This window comes from Dromaius novaehollandiae, chromosome 12 (assembly GCF_036370855.1).
Source record: "Dromaius novaehollandiae isolate bDroNov1 chromosome 12, bDroNov1.hap1, whole genome shotgun sequence".
Classification (NCBI taxonomy): domain Eukaryota; kingdom Metazoa; phylum Chordata; class Aves; order Casuariiformes; family Dromaiidae; genus Dromaius; species Dromaius novaehollandiae.
Window position 1 is genome coordinate 26782947 of NC_088109.1, and position 18679 is coordinate 26801625.

At 48.5% G+C, this 18679-nt stretch overlaps 1 protein-coding gene and 1 long non-coding RNA gene across 18 annotated transcripts in view; both read right to left on the minus strand.

Annotated features, from left to right (window-relative positions):
* The window catches only part of TMCC1 (transmembrane and coiled-coil domain family 1), a 117853-nt gene extending 107567 nt beyond the window's left edge, over positions 1-10286 (minus strand). For 8 of the 17 annotated variants that reach the window (XM_064519269.1, XM_064519259.1, XM_064519265.1 and 5 more), the window contains exons 1-2: positions 10104-10286; positions 6779-7021 (exon numbers count right to left, since the gene is read on the minus strand). Coding sequence is in view for 2 of the 17 variants with exons in the window: in XM_026099638.2 (XP_025955423.2) it covers positions 5854-5920 (67 nt within the window). In the remaining 15 variants the exon portion in view is untranslated. The other 9 variants (XM_064519275.1, XM_064519276.1, XM_064519266.1 and 6 more) reach the window with 7 other exon arrangements.
* Positions 10287-11400: 1114 nt separating this feature from the next.
* LOC112982906 (uncharacterized) overlaps positions 11401-18679 on the minus strand; it is a 66336-nt gene continuing 59057 nt past the window's right edge. Inside the window, exon 5 of the long non-coding RNA XR_010391318.1 lies at positions 11401-12575. This is a non-coding gene — a long non-coding RNA (uncharacterized LOC112982906). The remainder of the gene's footprint in view (positions 12576-18679) is intronic.

The following is an 18679-nucleotide window of genomic DNA, read 5'->3' on the forward strand; positions in this document are numbered from 1 at the left end:
GGGGCCGTGACTTCCCCGCTTTGTTCGTTAAGCGCGAACAAACACTCAGTACACAAAAGTTTATTTTGTTTCTTGTGCATTCATTTGAGATATTGTAAGTGCAAGTTACGATATACCAGAAGTATGATCCATGTTCAATATTTAATCACCTTTCTTGGCATGGGCAGACTAAATATTTCACTGCAAGGTCAGACACATTCGACTTCAGCTGACTGGTCTTGAAAACACTTTTAAAAGGAGTAAAGGACTATACTTTTTGGACTTGGGCTTCTCAGAGACTAAAAACAAGCTACAGATTACATAATCATATGCAATAAAGATACTGATGCTCAACAGTCCCTTTCTTCCGATAGATCCAATGAAGTCTTTCTGGAGAGAACATCCAAACTGCAAACACAGCACAGCTACGTCACATACACAAGTATGCCAGCTCTTTAATATCCACCTCCACGCCCAACTGCACAAAGACAGCAGTTAACTCAGACATTTTGGTGTATGGAAATTGGGTTTGCCTAGGGGAATCCACAGACCCATCAGTGAGCAGGCTACTCCAGTCTCCCTGCATCCAAAAGAAGTCTCCCAGTGGGAAGCAGCATATTAGTACTAGCAGTAGCGCTTCCTTCCTCGATTCTTGCATCTGGTCACAAAATAAATTAATAATCTTTATATTTATCGCATAATAGGCCCTTTCTCAGGCATTTTCATTTTGAAAAATGTTGTTTTGAAACGTAACATCAAACCCATTTAATATCAAACTCATTTAGGAGGCTCCAGTTTCAGCAGACATTTTTCACACCAAATTGTTGGCAAGTGCCTATCAATTACTCTCCGCTGCCAAAGGACTTGCACGAATTCAGCTGCAATTTATTGTGACCCTTACCACAGAACATTTGACATTCCTTTTCGGGTGCCATTTCAGGCATTAAAATCAGCAAGACCTCATGGCACATCATGACATTAAATACCAAAGGCACACAGTAGTGTATGCTGCTGCTTAATGGAAATACATCAACTGCTATTTCCAAGCACAGCTCCACTGAACACTGCAGTTATCCAACGTTGAGATCATCTAGCCAAGGATAACCGGACCAACAGTTATATAACAACCCCGATGCAAAACATGGAGACAACACACTTCAGCCAGTGAAGCAACATGGATTCACAAGAAAAAATGAGAATACAGGAATGCCTCCAAATCATGAATTTTCTTAAGCCATCTCATAAGTAATCCAGATCTGCATCCCGGGAAAGCATCACAAACGGAGAAACTTCACTCCAAACAGCTATTCCCTTTTATCTTTTCTAAAAGAAAACAGACACTCCAGGATGTAAGAAAATAGGAACTTTGTCATGATTTTGGAAATCAAGTTGTTTTTGTTGTTGTTGTTGTTGTTTTAGTTCTGCCTAAAGCGCAGGCATGCATGCTATACCCACACCATGGGCCACACTGATGTAGGAAGCCGTACACACTAGCTCAGGTATTGGAACAGTCCAACTATATCACCTGTCATACAGCAGATGAAATTACTCTGCAAACACAAGACCCAGGGTCATCCAGCGATAAGCCTGTCTCCTACCGTTATCTGCAAGAGCTAATAAGAAGCTATCGCTGAACTAGAAGAGTTCAGACACAAATCATGATTCATTCCAACATACAGCTGTTGGGCATTCTCCTGAACAAAGCGTGGGGGCTCAGAGGCAAGCTGCCCCCCAGAAAGCAATGAGATGAGGTTAGAAATAGTGACTTTTTTTGAACCCCATGCTTATCTTTCTTGAGCCTCTCACGTAAGATGACCACAGAACAGCACTTCCTTAACCTTGCCCAAAAAGGCAGGTCAGAGATAGCAAGAGTGAGTCACAGAGCAATCTACTGGCGTTTAAAAACATAAGCGTTTTAAAAAATGCTACATGCCCACTTAAGAGAGGCAGAGATCTCCCTCCAAGTTCCATACCTGCCGGTACCTATAGCCGTTCTCTGTGTGAGCGTATTGTTTTATTTTGCATTCAGCAGAGACTGCCTGATGAGATGAGGCCAAAACAGCTTCAGTTGGTACAGCTTCATATGTAGCTCAAACCAGCTGAGTTTCTCTCCCTTTGGGTGAAAGTTTGTGCTCTGTTATTTCAGTAACGCCCCTCTCCCCCCCAAAAAAAGGTTGGAGAAAGATTTTACTTCCTTGATAAAAAGCATACTTCATGACAAGCTTACCCTTCAGCAAAATTAATGCAAGTATTTTCTTGTGCGCTTGAATTCCCACAGTCGTGAGGTTTTATTTCTAAACCATAAGGACAAGTGTTAACTGTGTAATCCGAATTAAAGATGCTTGTCCATTAATTACCTGCAGATTCCCTAGTACCAGAACTTTTTTTTAAAAATATTTACAAGATAGAGAGTAACTTGGGGCACAGTCAGATGAGCTCAAACTGGCAGCAGCCAACAAGGAAAAAGGTTGCTGCTCCCTTTTCTCCTCCCTTGCAAGTTGCCATTTCCTCTGTTTTGTTTGTTTGTTTTCTCAGTTCCCTAACTCAGCTCTTTAAAGTGATCTAAGTTTAAAAGAAAAAATAAACAACGCCCATCCAAAAACAAACAAACAAACTAGTTTCAGGACCAGAGGGACCAAACTAGTTTCAGCAGAGGGAGCAACGAAAAAAGTTTAGTTTGCAAACTGAACAGTTTAGCAGCAACCAAAAAGTGCACCTGACTCTTCTCTAAAGAAGAATGTTAGATTTTCCTATTATTTCTCAACTTCAAAAGTAAAGTTATTTGAGAATACACAAGGCACCTTCAGAGAGAGGTATGGGAAGCCTGTTTTCTGTAGTGGAGGATTAAAGTCAGTAGTTATTGCAATGCATAATGAAAATGGATGCACTCTTGGCAATGACGGAGTCCAGAACAGAAGAACCCTAAAGGGGCATGTTTCTTCAGGAAATAATGGAGGTCATGAAGCTAGCGGCGCCGACCATTTGGAAGTGGCATCTCTTGTGCCACAGGGGTTAAATCCAAGCTGATCTTAGAAACCACTGGATGGCTTTAAGTGTTGCTCCAGGACTATTACCTGTGACACTTGCATACAGACTTTGCCTTTTCAAAAGAAAAAAAAAGAAAAAAAAGTTGTCTTAGACTGTCTTGACTACAGCAGAATTTAAGAGATGAAAACTTGAGACACTCATTAAGGGGTCAAACCAGGGCCAAACCAAAAGCCAGTTCAGACTTTTTCCTTCTCCCATAAACTGGAATTGCACCTGAAGCATTTAAAAGTCTGTTAAACTAGAACCAAAATTTAACACCCAGCTACTCTTTCAGAATAAGAAACTGTCTGAAAACCAGCATCCCCAGCAATGGGCAGTCAGCATGGAAGCCGTACTGTGTCCCTGCAGACCAGCAAGCAGCAAAGTGTCACAGCCTCTCTACTCCCTTACCACGTGCGAAACGCACCGCAGGACCGTTCTGCAGGCCTAGCAGACAAACGCTCAGTGCACACTCCAGTCCAATTCTTCCTCTCCAGAAAGGCTGTCATACCTAGCTCACGCTCTCGCACAGCAGGGAATTTAGTGGTGGCACTGTCCACGGGGCCGCATCAACCCGGACTTTCCCCGGCAGCTACAGAGGCGGACCTCACCTTGGAGGCCTACTTGCGCAGTCCCCGCGCTCGTGTGTGGGTGTGCAAACACAAACGCGCAGGGTTTCAGAGAGCTGCAGCCCCCACCTCTGCTCCCCCGCGCAGCACCGGCCCCAGGCGCGCTCCCAGCCGAGCACATCTCCCCCCGCCAGCTGCAGGGGCTGCAAAGAAGCGGGAGCGCTCGGATGCAACACCAACAGCCCGCAGGCTGCAGCAGGGAAGCAGAAGACTGGAGCTGGAGGTTACCCCCGACTAACACCCCACGTCGTGAGGGAGCACGCGACAGGCGCACGTCTCCGGGGGCTGTTTCCCGGCAGGAACGGGCTTAGGTTGCCGAGCCAGGTAAGTCCAGTCACAACAGGTCCTGACCAGAAGTTGCCCCTTTTTTCATTTCTCCAATTTTAACCGTTATTCCACCTCAGACCGCCTAATGCACTCACTGATCCTGACGAACGGGACAAGTGATACTATTCCTTACTACTACTGCCCATCAAAGCTAAGATACATGTTCATTTCCCTCCCACAGGCAGCAGTTTACAAACATTAAACCTCTACATGGGAGTGCTACGACGCTTTAAATTCTAGTACTTCTACCGATCCCAGAAAAGACTACATTCCTTCTGCAAATATTCCAAACCAGTATACCTGCAGATCATAAAAAACACATTTATTTGCCAACAGGATAATCACCACGGCAACTAACTTCCAGGAAAATCACAGCCAACACAGCTAGCACAAAAAAACAGGCCGATAAGGAATTTAAGGGAGATCAACTAGTTCATGCAAATCTGAAAACTGACAAATTTATCTCTGAAGATAATGTAACTAGATGCCTGCAAAATTCTTATCATGACCGGTCACACAAGTTGAACCAATGACATTACCATTTGTCTCAACATCTCAGCGCCCTGTAATGTTCTTTGAAAACTTTTATTAGCTTTCAGAGCAGTTTTAGAGCCACAGTTCTTCAGTACAGACAATTCACCTTTCAGATCATTTCTTACTACAAAGAAAACTATATCTTATACTCAAAATCTTTACTGTTCCACACATTAATATTCACTTTTACTCACATGAGTTTGAAAAAAAGAAGCTACAGTTATTGCAAATAAAGCCCTTAAAAATGCTTTGCAATCAAGGACAAATGTAATCTAGTTATTGCTACCAATTTTCAGACAGAGTTACTCAATAAATTGTTCAATTAAAGTTTTTTGCAAAACTATACCTTTTGGGGGAACATGCACTGATTTTGACTGATCAAATTCCAGAGATCATTACTTACTTACATATGGCTAAAACTGGCACCTAGTTTGATTACAAACTCCAAAACACAAAACTCTAATCCAAGTCCCTAGTAGATTATCTAAAACACAGACTAAGATTTTATTTAGTATTTCAGCAAATTATTTCACTCCTGAAGCTCTGGTGTGTTTCTCCAGTTTTCATGAAACCTCGGTTCCCAGGAAAACACTTTTCTGCCCAATGCTATGTCTGTCTACCACCACAACCAAAGATCAGTGCCCGCGCTGACTGATTTAACGAGCTGTCACCCTTGATGCTAGCTCGGCTTGTAGGGGAGCGTGAGGAGGAGAGTAACTGCAGCACAGGCAGCAGTCCCCGTCTCAGCAACGGCACTTGGCTGCCCGTTATCATTCACACCAGCGCTGCAGACGCTGTTCGTTTTCCCTTCCTGTTGCAGGAGTGATAGCGTCGGACTACCAAAGCAGGCAGGTAAGGCCAGTGTCCTCCAGCAGCATCGCAGCCTGAATCACCAGAGCTCACGAACCAAAGCTCTAAGTGTGCCTACTAAACACACAGCATACAGCGATGCCTGCTTCCACCAAGTATCTACTTTCAGCACATTAGTTTTCTCTGTCTTTATTAAAAAAGGTAATGAATAGCCAGAGTCTTCTAGGAAAGGGAGATGCATTTGGCTACCTTCCCCTGTAACCTGGTACTAACCGATACACTGTCTGCCAGTGAGTGTCAGCACGAATACATGTATCAGAGAAGAGAGAGCCATGTTTAAGAAGCTTACGAAGGGAGAGAGAGCAGATAATACCAATGCATACCAGCTTCTTCCAAGTCCATAGAGAGGAAATTAGCTGATCCCCTCATTCCAGGTTTGCAATTTGATATGAAAATACAACTAAAAACCTTAAGGTAAAATATAACTGGGCAAGCTACTGGATGCTCTGTGACTCCTGAAGAGCAAAGATTCTCCATCTTCTGTTACCTGGGTGGGACAAAGTTCCACAGACTGTCACAAAACAAGGCCCCAGTTTGGTAGTCTTGGACGTCATGGGCAGGTTGCTCTGTGAGGCTCCTGCTTCCTGCGAGTTGGTACGTTCCTGTCTCCTAAGTAGGTATTTCGAAGCTCAAATGCTTAAGAGTTTGAAATAAACTGCAGATTAAGATATTTGCTGCAAAAGATCACGGTGCTATGACTTGTGCATAGGAACACAAGCAAGATCTGCTTCACTTCTAGCCTTTGTTATGCTCTCCAATTCAAGGCACAGATCTTCTGGTTTCATCTGAATGCTTATGTCTTCCTCTACCAAATAAAGAAATCACCATTGCCTCACAGGGGCATTTCAGCAACAACTTCACGTTAGTCAAGTCCTTGGAAGAAGTAATGTTCTACAGAGTTTGGCAGCATTTAAGGACTGAATGGGTGAGGGGTGAAGGCTCAGGTCATACAACACAAGTTATTTACTCTTCTGAAAGAAAACTTCTGAATATTCCTAGAGCAGGTTCAAACAAGGCCAACTTTCACACAATGCAAGCTGAATATTCTGGTGCTCATAAGATCTCACTGCACATTTGCATATCCCATTAATCTACAACACTGTTCATAGTTTTAGCAATTTGTATCTAAAAAAACGCATCCGAGAGTTCTCTCCCCCGTATAATGTCTTCCCACCTTGCCGCCTTTCCTCCCCGATGTGTGAGAATAGATGTAGCTTACTTAAAGCAAAAGGGGAGCCTAGGTTTCAAGAACGTGTGCTCTGTTCGGATTTCACAGTTTCATAAGTCTTTATTACTTGCCGCTCTTGGGTAGACTTAGTAAAGTTTCATTGCCCAAACTAGCACATTTATTCCCGATTTCAACAACATACTTCATTTATCACTTTGTTGTAAGTGGTAGTGGACATACGTACCTCAGTTACTCAGGGTAGTTTGTCTCTTTGCATAGATATGCTCACAGTTATAATCCAAATGTCTTCAGTAGAGATATAACTTAAAAAATATTTAGAACCATAAATTCCATAGGAAATGGGACAGTCAGGGAGGGGGGAGATGCAATTCGTAGTCTTCTACATTTGTAGACAGCTGTAGTCAGTAGTGTAGGTCATTTTCAGAGTAAATCTTGGCAACAAAGCTTCCTTGTACAGGAGAAAAACCTGCCAAAAGTAACAAGCAAAGTAAGAAACACCATTAATATCTGACCAGCAACAAAACACCACCACAGATCGATACTTTAAGTCTTACACAGAGAAGAGGAGTTACTATTATTTAGAACATTGGGTTGCTCCCAGCTTTGACGTATTTAAAGTCAGAAGCAGCCACTGAAGTTACTTCATATTCTAAATACTTTCACCTAATAAAGCAGCTCAAGGAGGAAAGTCCTTTAAGCATCCAGGTTATGTCTGACCGCACAGACCATGCAACACAGTGTAACACGGCAGAGCTCACTGTTTGAGGCAAAGCTTCCTAGCTCAACAGATGCCTTGATGTTTGTGTGGATTTTCATACCAAAAAAGCTTAAGCAGTTACAACAACCATTATGTTCAGTCATTACATAAAAGGAACTAAGATATAATAAAAATTGCTCATTCCCACAGCTTGCTATAGAAACAAGCAGTTTCCTAGACACATGAAAGGACGCTTTAGTGACGTTCACCCTCACTACCTCACATCTAGTAACCAAGCCTCGCTACATTTCCTGAGAACAGGGATATTCCGAAGAGTAAGGAATACAGGATCTAAGTTCACCTTTCCAAATAAGCTTTCAACATCCTGCCTCCGCAAACCCTTCTGTAAACAGGCTGCAATAGCAAGTTAAACTGTGACCAGTTACAGACTAAAGAATTAAGCTGCTGCCCAAAATGAAGACCAACCCAAAGAGCAATGGGAGTCAGACACGGCACAGACATAAGGCACATATTAGGGGAGTTCCTGCACTCCACAAATATTTGAGAGTTTCAGCTTTACTTCTGAACTTCTCTAATTTGAGTGCAAGTTATTAAAATATAAACTATCTGCAGCTGAGACTGCCTACTCTGTGTTTGCATTTCACATAGCACAGCAGAATCTAGGCTGCCAATCGAAGGTGTTCAAAAGCATTATGATACAAGCTTTTTGCATTTTTGGTACATCAGTAGGAATCTTTATAATGAAAAAGGTTGCTAGTTTTGTATTGCCATAAACTGCTTCCAAAAGTGCACAGGAATTTCATTACACAAAGGACAAATTCTAACTCCATACAATCCCCACTATTTCTCCCCCACACACAAGCTCACTGACCATTTTAACATGCCTGGACAGAGAAACGAGTTTAGGAATTTAAGAATGAGTTCACTCTGCTGAGACAACATCTACTGTCTCGACTGTTCAGGGTCCTTAGCAATTCTAAATTAAGTATTTAAACCATGGCAGACTACTTGCATGCTAGCAGTGCTGATTAAATCACTTCTAGTGATCTACCTTTCGCATTGCATTTCATTCACCCACCTTCACTTTTTCCCAAGAGGCTGGTTTAACCACTACTAAGCCTCGTGCCAAGCTGCTAGAATGGTACCAAACAAGCCACCTTGACAAGCCCCACCAAGGCAGAAAATAAGAGGTAGGTCTAAGAGTTGCTCTCCTAAAATGAGCTTCCTAAAGCCAGGCTTCATATTGACACCAGAACTGGAAATAAATGTTTCTGAAGAAAAGTGAACTACAGCTTTTAAGCAGTGTATTTGAAGCAGCATTCCAGATTTCTGACTGTTGGAGGTCCCTTCCAAGCCCTAAAAAACAGAGCTACATCATGAACAACTGCTCTCTGCTTCATGGAGATGGGATCATCTCTCATGCCCTAGACAGTTAACATGAGTCCCCCGTTAGCTCTAACGAAACTCGTACGCTCACCAGGAGTGATGGGTGATAGCTCAGACTCAGTGGCCCCAACTCCCAAAGCCCAGATTTCGTTAGAAGATGACAACTGTTAAACTAGCTGAAGAGGCACATGCCATATCAGGAAAACACACCGGGAGAAGGGAGTGGGGGAAGAAAGATTTTTCTCCTACAACTCAAAGCAAAAATTCATAGAAACAGACAGAAACATTCTCAATGCTGATTATTTTTGAAGTGCAAAAAGCATTCGCTAGGTGACCAGAAAAGATGCTAACACGAGCTTTGCCGAACTCCAGCAAAGTCAGAGGCAGCCCTGGGCAGCCTGCTCGAGCAGGGGGCTTGGGCCCAACGATCGCCAGCAGCCCCCGCCAACCCCAAGTGTTTTGTGGTTAAGTTATGGTTAGATAAGATGAGAGAACCCAGACAATACCAGAGAGCTTCAACACCCCCGTAAAGAAACAAACACTGTTATGAGGCTGCCTGAGGCACACCTCAGGGGGAAAACAAAACAAAACAAGACACACCTCTCAAACTTTGTTTTTAAACAGCAAGAACATCTGATGTGACGCCCAGGCAAGCTGAGACTTCTGAAATAAAGGCGATCTGCCTCCACCCCCAGCTTGCTCGCACGCCTGGAAGCGCCCCAGCCCGGCTGCACGGGTCACACCGCTGCACACCGGCGGCCCGGGCACCTGCTACGCCCGGCTCCGGCTCCGGCTCCCGGCAGCGCCCGGCTGAACCCGCAGGCGACCAGGTGCGGGTCCCGGTGCGGGCGCAGCTGCACCGCCCCCCTCCTCCCCTCCGCCTCCGCCTCCGCCCGGGGCTCGGTGCCCCCGGTTTGCAGCCCCTCGAGGAGGCTCCCCCGGCTCCGAAGTTTCCCTCTAGCCGCGCCCGGCGGCGAACGCGCTGCCCCCAACCACCGCCCGGTTTTTCGGCCAGGAAACCTGCTGCCAACGGGCGCTCGGCGCTCCCGGCCCCCCCGACGGCGGCAGCTGCGCACAGGCGCCGCACCGACAGCGGCTGCGGGCTCGGCCCGCGCCCCGCCCGCCCGCCAGACGCCGCCGCACCGCCCCCCACCCACCGCCCCGCGCCGCCGCCGCCGCCGGGGCCCGCCCGTCCCCCCGCAGCGCCAACAAAGGGCCGCGCGGCAGCGCCGCCCCCGCGGGGAGGCCCCGCTCCAGCCCCGGCCCCGGCCGCCCGCGCGCGGCGGCGCCTCCGCGCACAGCGCCGCCCGCCCGCCCCGGCCCCCGCCCCGGCCCGGCCGGGCCCCGCGGCCGCCGCCGAACGGGTCGGGGGGGGGGGAGGGGCGGCGCGGAGGCAGGGGCCGGGCCGGGTCCGCGCGCGGCGGCTCCTCGGCGGGGCACTCACCGGCCGCGGGCAGGGAGGAGGGGAGGGGAGGGGAGGGGAGGGGAGGGGAGGGGAGGGGAGGGGAGGGGAGGCGCCCCGCCCCGCCTGCGCCGCCGCCGCCGCTGCCCCGGCTCCATCGCCGCCGCCGCCGCGCGACGTCAGCGCGCAGCCGCGGGGCCGGGCGGGAGCGCGGCGGCGTCACGGCCGGGAGGCGGGGCCGGGCGCGCCACCGGCTTTCGGCGCCGCCGAGGCCCCGCCCACCCCCGCGGCGCGCGAGGCCCCGCCCCCGAGGCGGGCGCGAGGCCCCCGCGCGGCACCTGCCGGCGGCCGCGGGGGCGGGGCCTCCCCCCCCCCCCGCCCGGCGACGGTGACGTCGGTCCCCGCCGGCGGCCCTGTCACTGCGGGGCTTCTCGTCCGTCGCCCCTCGGGGCGCGGGGCCGGTGTCGTGCGGGGAGGCCGCACCCTCGTCTGGGAGCTGATTCCATGGAAGAAAGTTGCCTCGATCGGTGTTTGTCTGACGCGGCTCGCGTACGAGCTGCAAAAAGTCGGGACTGGTGACGCAGGACTGTTTATTTCAAAGCGGCGCGCACTGCCTCTTGTGTTTTTCCACACGAATCTCAAGAATTAACGCGCACAAGCCAAAGTCCCTCCCGCCCAGGCCCACTCCTCGCCCCTCCGGCCATCTGCGCCCCCGCCCCGGTCGCGCTCCCCTCCGCCCCGACGCCACAGCGGAGCTGGGCCCAGCCGGGTCGGGGCGTCGGGGAAGCAGGAGCCGCGTGCCGAGGCCGAGGCCGAGCGCTGCCGCTCGACGTCACGCTCGCGGGAGCACGCGCGCCCCGGCACGCCGAGAAACCCGCGGCAGGACGCGCGGGGAGGGCGGATCGCGGCCTACCGAGCAGACGGGCACCGCCGACAGCCGGAGCTGGTGCTTCACGGGTCTAATTAGCCCCTTCGTCAACAACTGGTCACCTAAGGGCTGGCCGGGCGCTGCACGATTCGCGGGGTCTAGGGAGGAGGTCACTTTGTTTAGAGATGACAGGAACTTTGTTCCTTATCTGTCTCCTGATAACACTGTGCAGAACTAGACACCAGTAAGAGGACTTCGAAAATTTCTCTTCAAGCCATTTCTACAGGTTTTCACCTCTCCTCCTTGTCAAAGACAGACAGCCAAATGTCAACACAAGAACCAGAAAGTGAGAACGACCGAACACAGAGCATGAACCTGACTGCACAGGTTTCATTACCTAACAGCAGAAAAGCAAAAAGTGTAAACAAACAACATACATGGAATTGTTTATTAATAAGAAATACACAATTCAGGAACAAATTATTAGTGTTAGCCTTCAGTAGGCATTAAATTTGGCTTTAAACACCCAAGTCTAATAGCTCTAATGTGACTAAGAAGACTCAGATTCAAAAGCCCATAGGTGATCTGTGGTTTCCGTCACTTTGCAGAAGTGATGAGCAGGCAGGCAAGGAAGTAATTAGAGTACAACTATCCCTATCTGCAGGAACTGGATAGTGATAATCTGGCCCATTAGTTACATTCCTTCTTTATGTATTTTCTAATGGGACCTTTTATCTTGTACCATGTAATTCATTTTCAAAAAGTATTTTATATTCAGTAATTCCAAGTGGGGCAAATTTCAAATATACAAAAAGATATTCATGGAAAGGCTTTTATATCATAGCTCTGGAGCATCTTCTCTATTTTTTCAGAAAAAAACAAAGCCAAAGGAGCTCAGTATCTTTGAGAGCCAGGCAGCACAATACGTCCGTGCATGCACAATTCAGATCCGCACAGCTACAAGTATCTATGGGCAGGAGCCAATACCTGTTACAGAGACTCTGTTTTGGATACTTACCTGAATTATCACTGCAATAAGCTCCAGAGTTTCAGGTGATCGATGGGTCAACTCAAAACCAGTTCACTCTCTCCTCACTCAGGAGAAAGCATTTTGGGCCTCACGACTCTGTTCAACACAGCGGCTTGTGCAGTGCAAAGCGAATGCAAAATGAGTGCAGTGGCGATTTTTTTGAGCTGCTGGTATTCTGCACTGCTCTTAACGCCCACTCAGCTGTACAGCAAAGTCCTGTGACAGACTGTGGGTCTGAACGGGATGTAGGAGGATGGAAGTTTGGGCTAAATCACCAGACTGAAAAGCTTGCACGGGGCTGAAACTGAGGAGGGTCTCTTTGTGTTTCTGTTAATTGATTACTCCAGGAAAAAAAAAAAGAAAAGAAAAGAAAAAGCTGTCAGACTGATTAGATTTACTTTTCCATAGCTTACCCAAATATTACTTACACCATCCTGGTCAGCTCTTAGGATGCCATCCTTGGTTTGGTAGCCAGGCCCTTCAGTAAGATGAGAGTCCCCAGTCTTGTAGATATGCACTGTTATGCCTCCAGATATTTTCTTGTTATCCATTAATTTTCCTGTCCTTGCATAATTTCTGCATGTGCCTCTTTCCATAGAGAGCTGCTAGGTAGAACCTGAGTAGTGGTTTGAAGAGGGGGACATGAAATAACCAGGTGAATTGAATGCAATGGACTGATAAACCACATTCAAATTAAACCTTAGCTCTTTAATCTCCAGTCACTATAGAAACCAGCCCTGCCTGACTGCTGGGATATCATTTCAGGAGCTCCAGCAGACATCGGCTGTACTGCTGGAGACGGTAAGCAAAGGGCATGAGCTACCCTGGGAATTGGCTACAGAGAGAAGCACAAGCTCAGAGGGGCAGTTCTGGTTAGGATGGTGAAAAAAGCTTTCTGATCTGACCTAGAAAAATGTTCCTTTTAATGCAGCATCAACTCTTAGGGAGGACTTACAGCAACACCTGCGAGTTCATTCAGTGGCTCTCTCCCTCTGAAATCTGCCTCCCTTTACATTCATATGCCAATTAAATTCCTTTCTGCATAGTGTCAGGAGAGACAGGTGCAATATGTCTCCCTATATCTATGAGCAATACAGTTTTACTATGCTCTGTACCAAAGGATGCTGTCAGGGTAGGGTTTGGGAATGATATTAGGCAAAGAGAGGATAAAAAATGGGGTTTTTTTAGTAGTTACAAATGATGGCTATTGTGCTGCATAGGGGTAACTCCCAAGGTTTGGATGCCAGACAGCTCAGCCCATGCTGAGCGTGGGCCTGGTTGGACCTCACTTTCAGCGAACTGTCTGGCTTCTGTGTTGGACAAAGAGGCTTTCGGGTGGTTTGACTCCGTTTCGTAGAGAGTGACCCTGGCATCTCAGAGCTCAGACCGCATCCCCTGCAGCGCGGGTGAGCCGGGCAGAGTAGGACCCATTTAGTGCGTTACCACCTGCCCTTGCAGCACGAAGTGGGTGGGCAGCATTCAGCCTTGTGTGGACGCCCCCAAGCACCTTCCTTCTGGCACTGTGGGCTCATGCACCAGGCCCCAGCGCTTCCCTCCCTGTATAGTCCCCACGGCCCTAGGCAGCAGGGCTACACGTAAACGTTAGCCACATCACAGCCTCGGGGGCCGAACAGCGTGAGAGCTGACGTGCCTTCATCAGTTAGCCGAAAGGCAACCCTGCTCACACAGAGATGACTAATACTAAATTTTGCGGAGCGAAAGATCACGTTGCTTTTTCCAGTGAGGGCAGCAATTTGGACACAGGATTAGGTGTAACCTTCTGTCTAAGCACAGACCCATTCAGTTTGCTGTCCTTCGTGGGCTGAGCTCTAATGCTCCGGAAGATGTGCTCTCACTCTCATTCTATATGCCTATTGCATGAGGAAGCCACAGAAGCAATCTCTTTCCCCGTTCAAAATTTCATACTGGTCCCAGCTGACTTCTACGCTGAAGCATACAACTCTGATCACACGCTGAAATAGCATCACAGCCACCTGTGTAAAGGGAGGGGCTTTGCCAAAAACTCAGAAAATAATCAGCATTAAATATGAGCCTTGGCCAAAACTGCAAGATCTGGACTGCCCTGAAGGCACCAGCTTCCCTGGTGAATATGAGAAGACCAGCTGGGGCCATAGAGTGAGACAGGATAACCAGGCACAGGCAAATAAAACCGGCTTTCCAGAGGTGAAGTGGAGAGGAAGGCCAGTAACTGCTGGGCTTGCAGTCCTCTGGCTACCTGTATTTGTAATTTTTCTTGGAAAGAACGATGAACTCACTGCTCCGTAGGGAGGGCTCCGTGTGGACAGCAAGCCCAGGCCAGGACACTGGTGCTCTCCATCAGCAACCAGGGCCTTGCAGAAGGCTGGGCTACAGCTGTGCTGCCCTCCGAGGCCCCGTCCTCGCCTCTGTCTTTGGCTGGAGCAGACAGGAGACCCCAGCAGCCCCAGCGATGCTCTGGGACAGACAGGGACAGGCTTTCCGAGGATACACCCCGGCATGTTCCGGTCATCCTGCCCGCCACTCAGCTGGTGGAGGAGTGACCACCCTCCTGAGTCAAAATTTCATTCCAGGTTCCCTCTCACAGGAGGAGACTTGGGCAGCCCTGTCAGGGGGTGAGGTTGGGAACAGCCTGGAAGAAAGGATGAAGCATCAGCCGGAGGATGACAAAAGTCCCAGGAGAGGGCCCTGGGAGAAACAACACAGCTGAACTGGGGATGAATGGGGCTGGGCTGGCAGGGCTCTTCTTGCAGAGTCTGCCCACACTGATACGCTGTAGCAGTAACCAGTGCAACCCTCCCAAGTATCCGAGTATCTCTTTCTCACTCTTCTCTCTGTTATTCCCTTGTTTGGTACCTGCCACTGAAAAATCCTACAAAGGCAGCTATCTTCAGAAAATAAATGACCTCCTGATGTCCTCAACGGCTTCTTTTCCACAGCCAGGCTACTTTGGGCTGTGGCCTCACCAGCTGTGCCGAGCAAGGAACGGCAGTGCAACTCGGGCTGGAGATGTCTGAGAAAACGGATGCTGGAGGAGCGAGCATCCGACGCTGCCCTGTGGGTCAGCTCTGACTCGGTGCCCTGCCCAAACGGCAGGAGAGAGCACTTATGGCTCGAATTCCTATCTTTCACATGAGAAGGAAAACCAAAGTCTCTCTTGCTAACAGATAAGAAAGAGGCACTGAAAATCTCCTAGGTATGTTCTTTTCTCTGGTTTTCCTGCTGTAATTTTGATTGGACTGTGCTTTCTAGATTCCACAGGCTTTGTATTTTTCTTCTCTGCTATTAGGCAGGTGACTGGTCACACGGCAGTGTCTGTGCTCCAGGGAGTCACGTAGGGGTGGGTATGTACTGTTAGGTGGGCACACACCTCATTTATGCACACAAGGAATACAGTGTCATGCATACTACTGCACGCAGAGATGAACAATTCCAGTAACTCACATACGCAGGCACAAAATCAGGCACGGACATTTGAAATACACAGCGAGGTAAGGTACACTGAAAGACAAGACGGTAGCTTTGAAGTCGTTCAGGATAAATAAGTTACCGCTCTCTGACAGATCCTCTCCACAGCAGCACTTGCCCAAGAGAAGGAAGAGACTGTATCCGCCTTTGAAAACAGAGCGTAACATCCAGCCTTGCTCGCAAACACGACGCCAGCTGCTCTGATGTGTCTTTTAACCTTCCACCGGCATGCTCTGACGAAAATGTCAGCAGTGATAACAACATTGCTTCTGTTATCAGGGCAGGAATAAACAGTGCGGAGCTACAAAGTTCCCCATTAAAAAAAAAGAGGAAGGGAAAAAAAGAGTTATTCTGCAGGGCTTCACTGAAAACAGGCCATTGACTTGGAAGTAAAAAAGCAGGAGGACAGGGGTCAGAGTTCACTAAGAGGATTTTCACAAACACATGTGATGTCAGTGCTTTCATGGCAAAATGACACCTGTCAATCGGGTAAATCTGGAAAGACTGGATAACACAAGAGATCAAGTCCTCTTACACTGCTGCGCTGGAAGCTAGGACGCAGCGAAAAATCCAAACGCCGGTTCACGCAGAGACTGGGTCATCTCAGGTGAGTGTTCGGGGCAGCCCGAGATCCTAGAAGGCAATGCCAGGACGTTCGGACTATAATTCACACGTGGACTTTGTACCTGCACAGCGGACTCGTCCAAAACGTCAGACACCAAATGCTGGGGGCAAACTGGACACAGACTGAGCGAGGTCTGAATTCTGCAGCTAGTATTTATACCTCTAGTTCATACTTAGGCAACACGAACTCCCAGGGAAGGCAGCTTTGGTTGTTCTCAAGGATGCAGTGCCAGTTAGATTGCACCAAGAGTCACGTTAGTCCACCTGCTTCTCTAGGTACTTTGTGGCCTATAATTCCAGATGTCATTAGTGATTCTGGATGGCTCCATTTGGGGGTTTGCAGTATGAGGCAGCCTTTAGGAACTCTTGCATCTTTGGATCTTTTTCTCCAAGAAGCAGAAATCCTGCAGAAAAGAATGGAGCATAGTTGGGCAGCATCAAGTGCTTTTTATGCTCCAGAGATCACAGGGCATCTTGCAAATGCTGTAAATGAAGCCCAGTTTCCATGTGTCTTTGTATGCGTGGAAGGCACTGGGGAGAGGCGAATGCCCCAGGAAGGGCAATTCCCCTGAACCGGGTGGCTTCATGCAACATTTAGGCTTTGCAAACACTGGCTAATCCGTCCTGCTAGGAGGTGCTGCATGCTCTCCCTGTGGTGGGTAATGACAGCTGCTTCATCACCCCTCAGATTTACAACCTGTAAATCGCCAACACAGCGATTAGATTTCACTCTGAGGCACAGACTGCCTCACGAGAAGACCCTCCCCTGAGGAGTAAAAAACAAGGCCGAACAGGGAGGAACATCTCTCCCAGGACCCAGGACGAAACGAGCATCGCGTCTGTCTGCAGTCTCCCTTCACCACCCAAAACCCAGCTGAACCCTTCACAATTTACCATGCCTTTGCAGCTGTGGAGACCCTTACGCTGGCAAAGCATGAAGCCAAGGTATTTTACAGATATCAATTAAACCCTTCACTCATTACTTCAACAGAAGTAACTTGAGAGAGATGCAAACCATCTTGTGAAAGATGCAACTAAGAGCTTGCTGCACAAGAAGATGGGAGCTCCCCAACAAGCGCTCTGTATCCTGCTTGCTCTGTTACATACTGGGTTGACGGGGAGGAGCTGGTCATCACAACTGATTCCACGTGGACCCGTCTCCGCACGAGAAGGCTGGGGGCTCCTTCCATGCTGGCTGGCAGTTCGGCCCAGATAGAAACTGTCACATCAGACTGTTCACCTAGGAAGGGTTACGGAAGTCTGAAGAAATCACAGGTTAATTGTACTTCTGAAAAATGCACCGCATGTGTGGTAAAGTAATTAACGATCAAATGGAAGTCTCTTCCAGAAACAGCAGTTTAAAAGATTCACATCCTCTTTCCCCTCTCGTGTTTAGCAACAGCTAACCTCCAGCAGTCATGGAAAGCAAAGCCCCAGGTAGGACCATCAGAAAAGGCCTGCAAGGCATCAGCTAAGCAAAACCCCAGTAAAGTCATGTTGCTTTGCAACAAAATGAAAGTCTTGGAAGTTGCAGCGCAACAGAGACAGGAGCCAAAGACAGAGTGCCATAATAAAACAGTCGCCCCGGAAGCTATTTAAGAGGAGTCAAATTTAAAGCTTGTTTTTCTCAAAAGCCAGTGGTTGAAATGAGAGAAATTTCCCTTATAACACAATGGAGTCATTTTATTAAAACTTCTAAATCATGAAGGGCGAGAATGATTTTAAGGCGAAGAATCATCAGGCAGTAGAGTGCTTCAGTGGGAATCTTTTCCGGCTAAATCCCAGAAGTCCAAGAACGTGGTTGTGTTTCCTGACCAGGGACTTCCTTAGTCCCTGGTACCAGGGTTTTGTATGACCATCTTACAGAATCCCAGATCTGAAACCGTTCCGACGCGGATGCTCAGACAGGGCACGCCACATTGCTGCACAGCGAGCCAGCTGTTCATGTTCCAGCAGTGAGTTTGGGCCAAGCTCTGGCTGTCGCACTTCTGCCTTTGGGAGCGGGCTGAGCACCGCATCTCACGCCCACCAGTGCACGTCACCCTCAGAGCACAGTGAGGACGAGCTGCCTCCAGCTACAGCACGCGCAGGAGAGCACGGAGCTGTGCTGTGAAATGTGAAGCTCTCATTTTACCGCAGCGAGATTCTTTCAACGCGTTGTAAGCAAAAGACTTCCCACACACCCTGCCAGCAAGTGGCCTGCTTCCATAGCTCTCGAAGTCAGCAGACACCTTAAGCTGCAGAAAACCTTTTCTCTAGATTCTCCTTCACCTTTTTTCCGCATGGCTCACACAGCAGGGCACGGCCTCCCCAAGGGGCAGGAGAAAACAGCCAGCTCTCATTGCCAGAGTCCTGCCTCTGACCTCTGTGCCAAAGCAGCAGCAAAGGGCAGTGATGCCGGGGATGACTCTGAATGGCTACTATGGCCTGAAATGCCTTTAAAAGGCAGAGTTTCGGTTTCCATCCAGTTTCAGTATATTAGAAACACCTAATTCCAGAGCAGTAGCGTTTCCCCAGTTGGGTATTAGACAGGCTGTAATTTGATCTCTCTGGCTCCTGCGACTAAATTGCTGCAGCTTTGCTCTTGTGGTCCAGAAATCCTAGGGAGCCTTTAATGAAGTTACAGCTTGT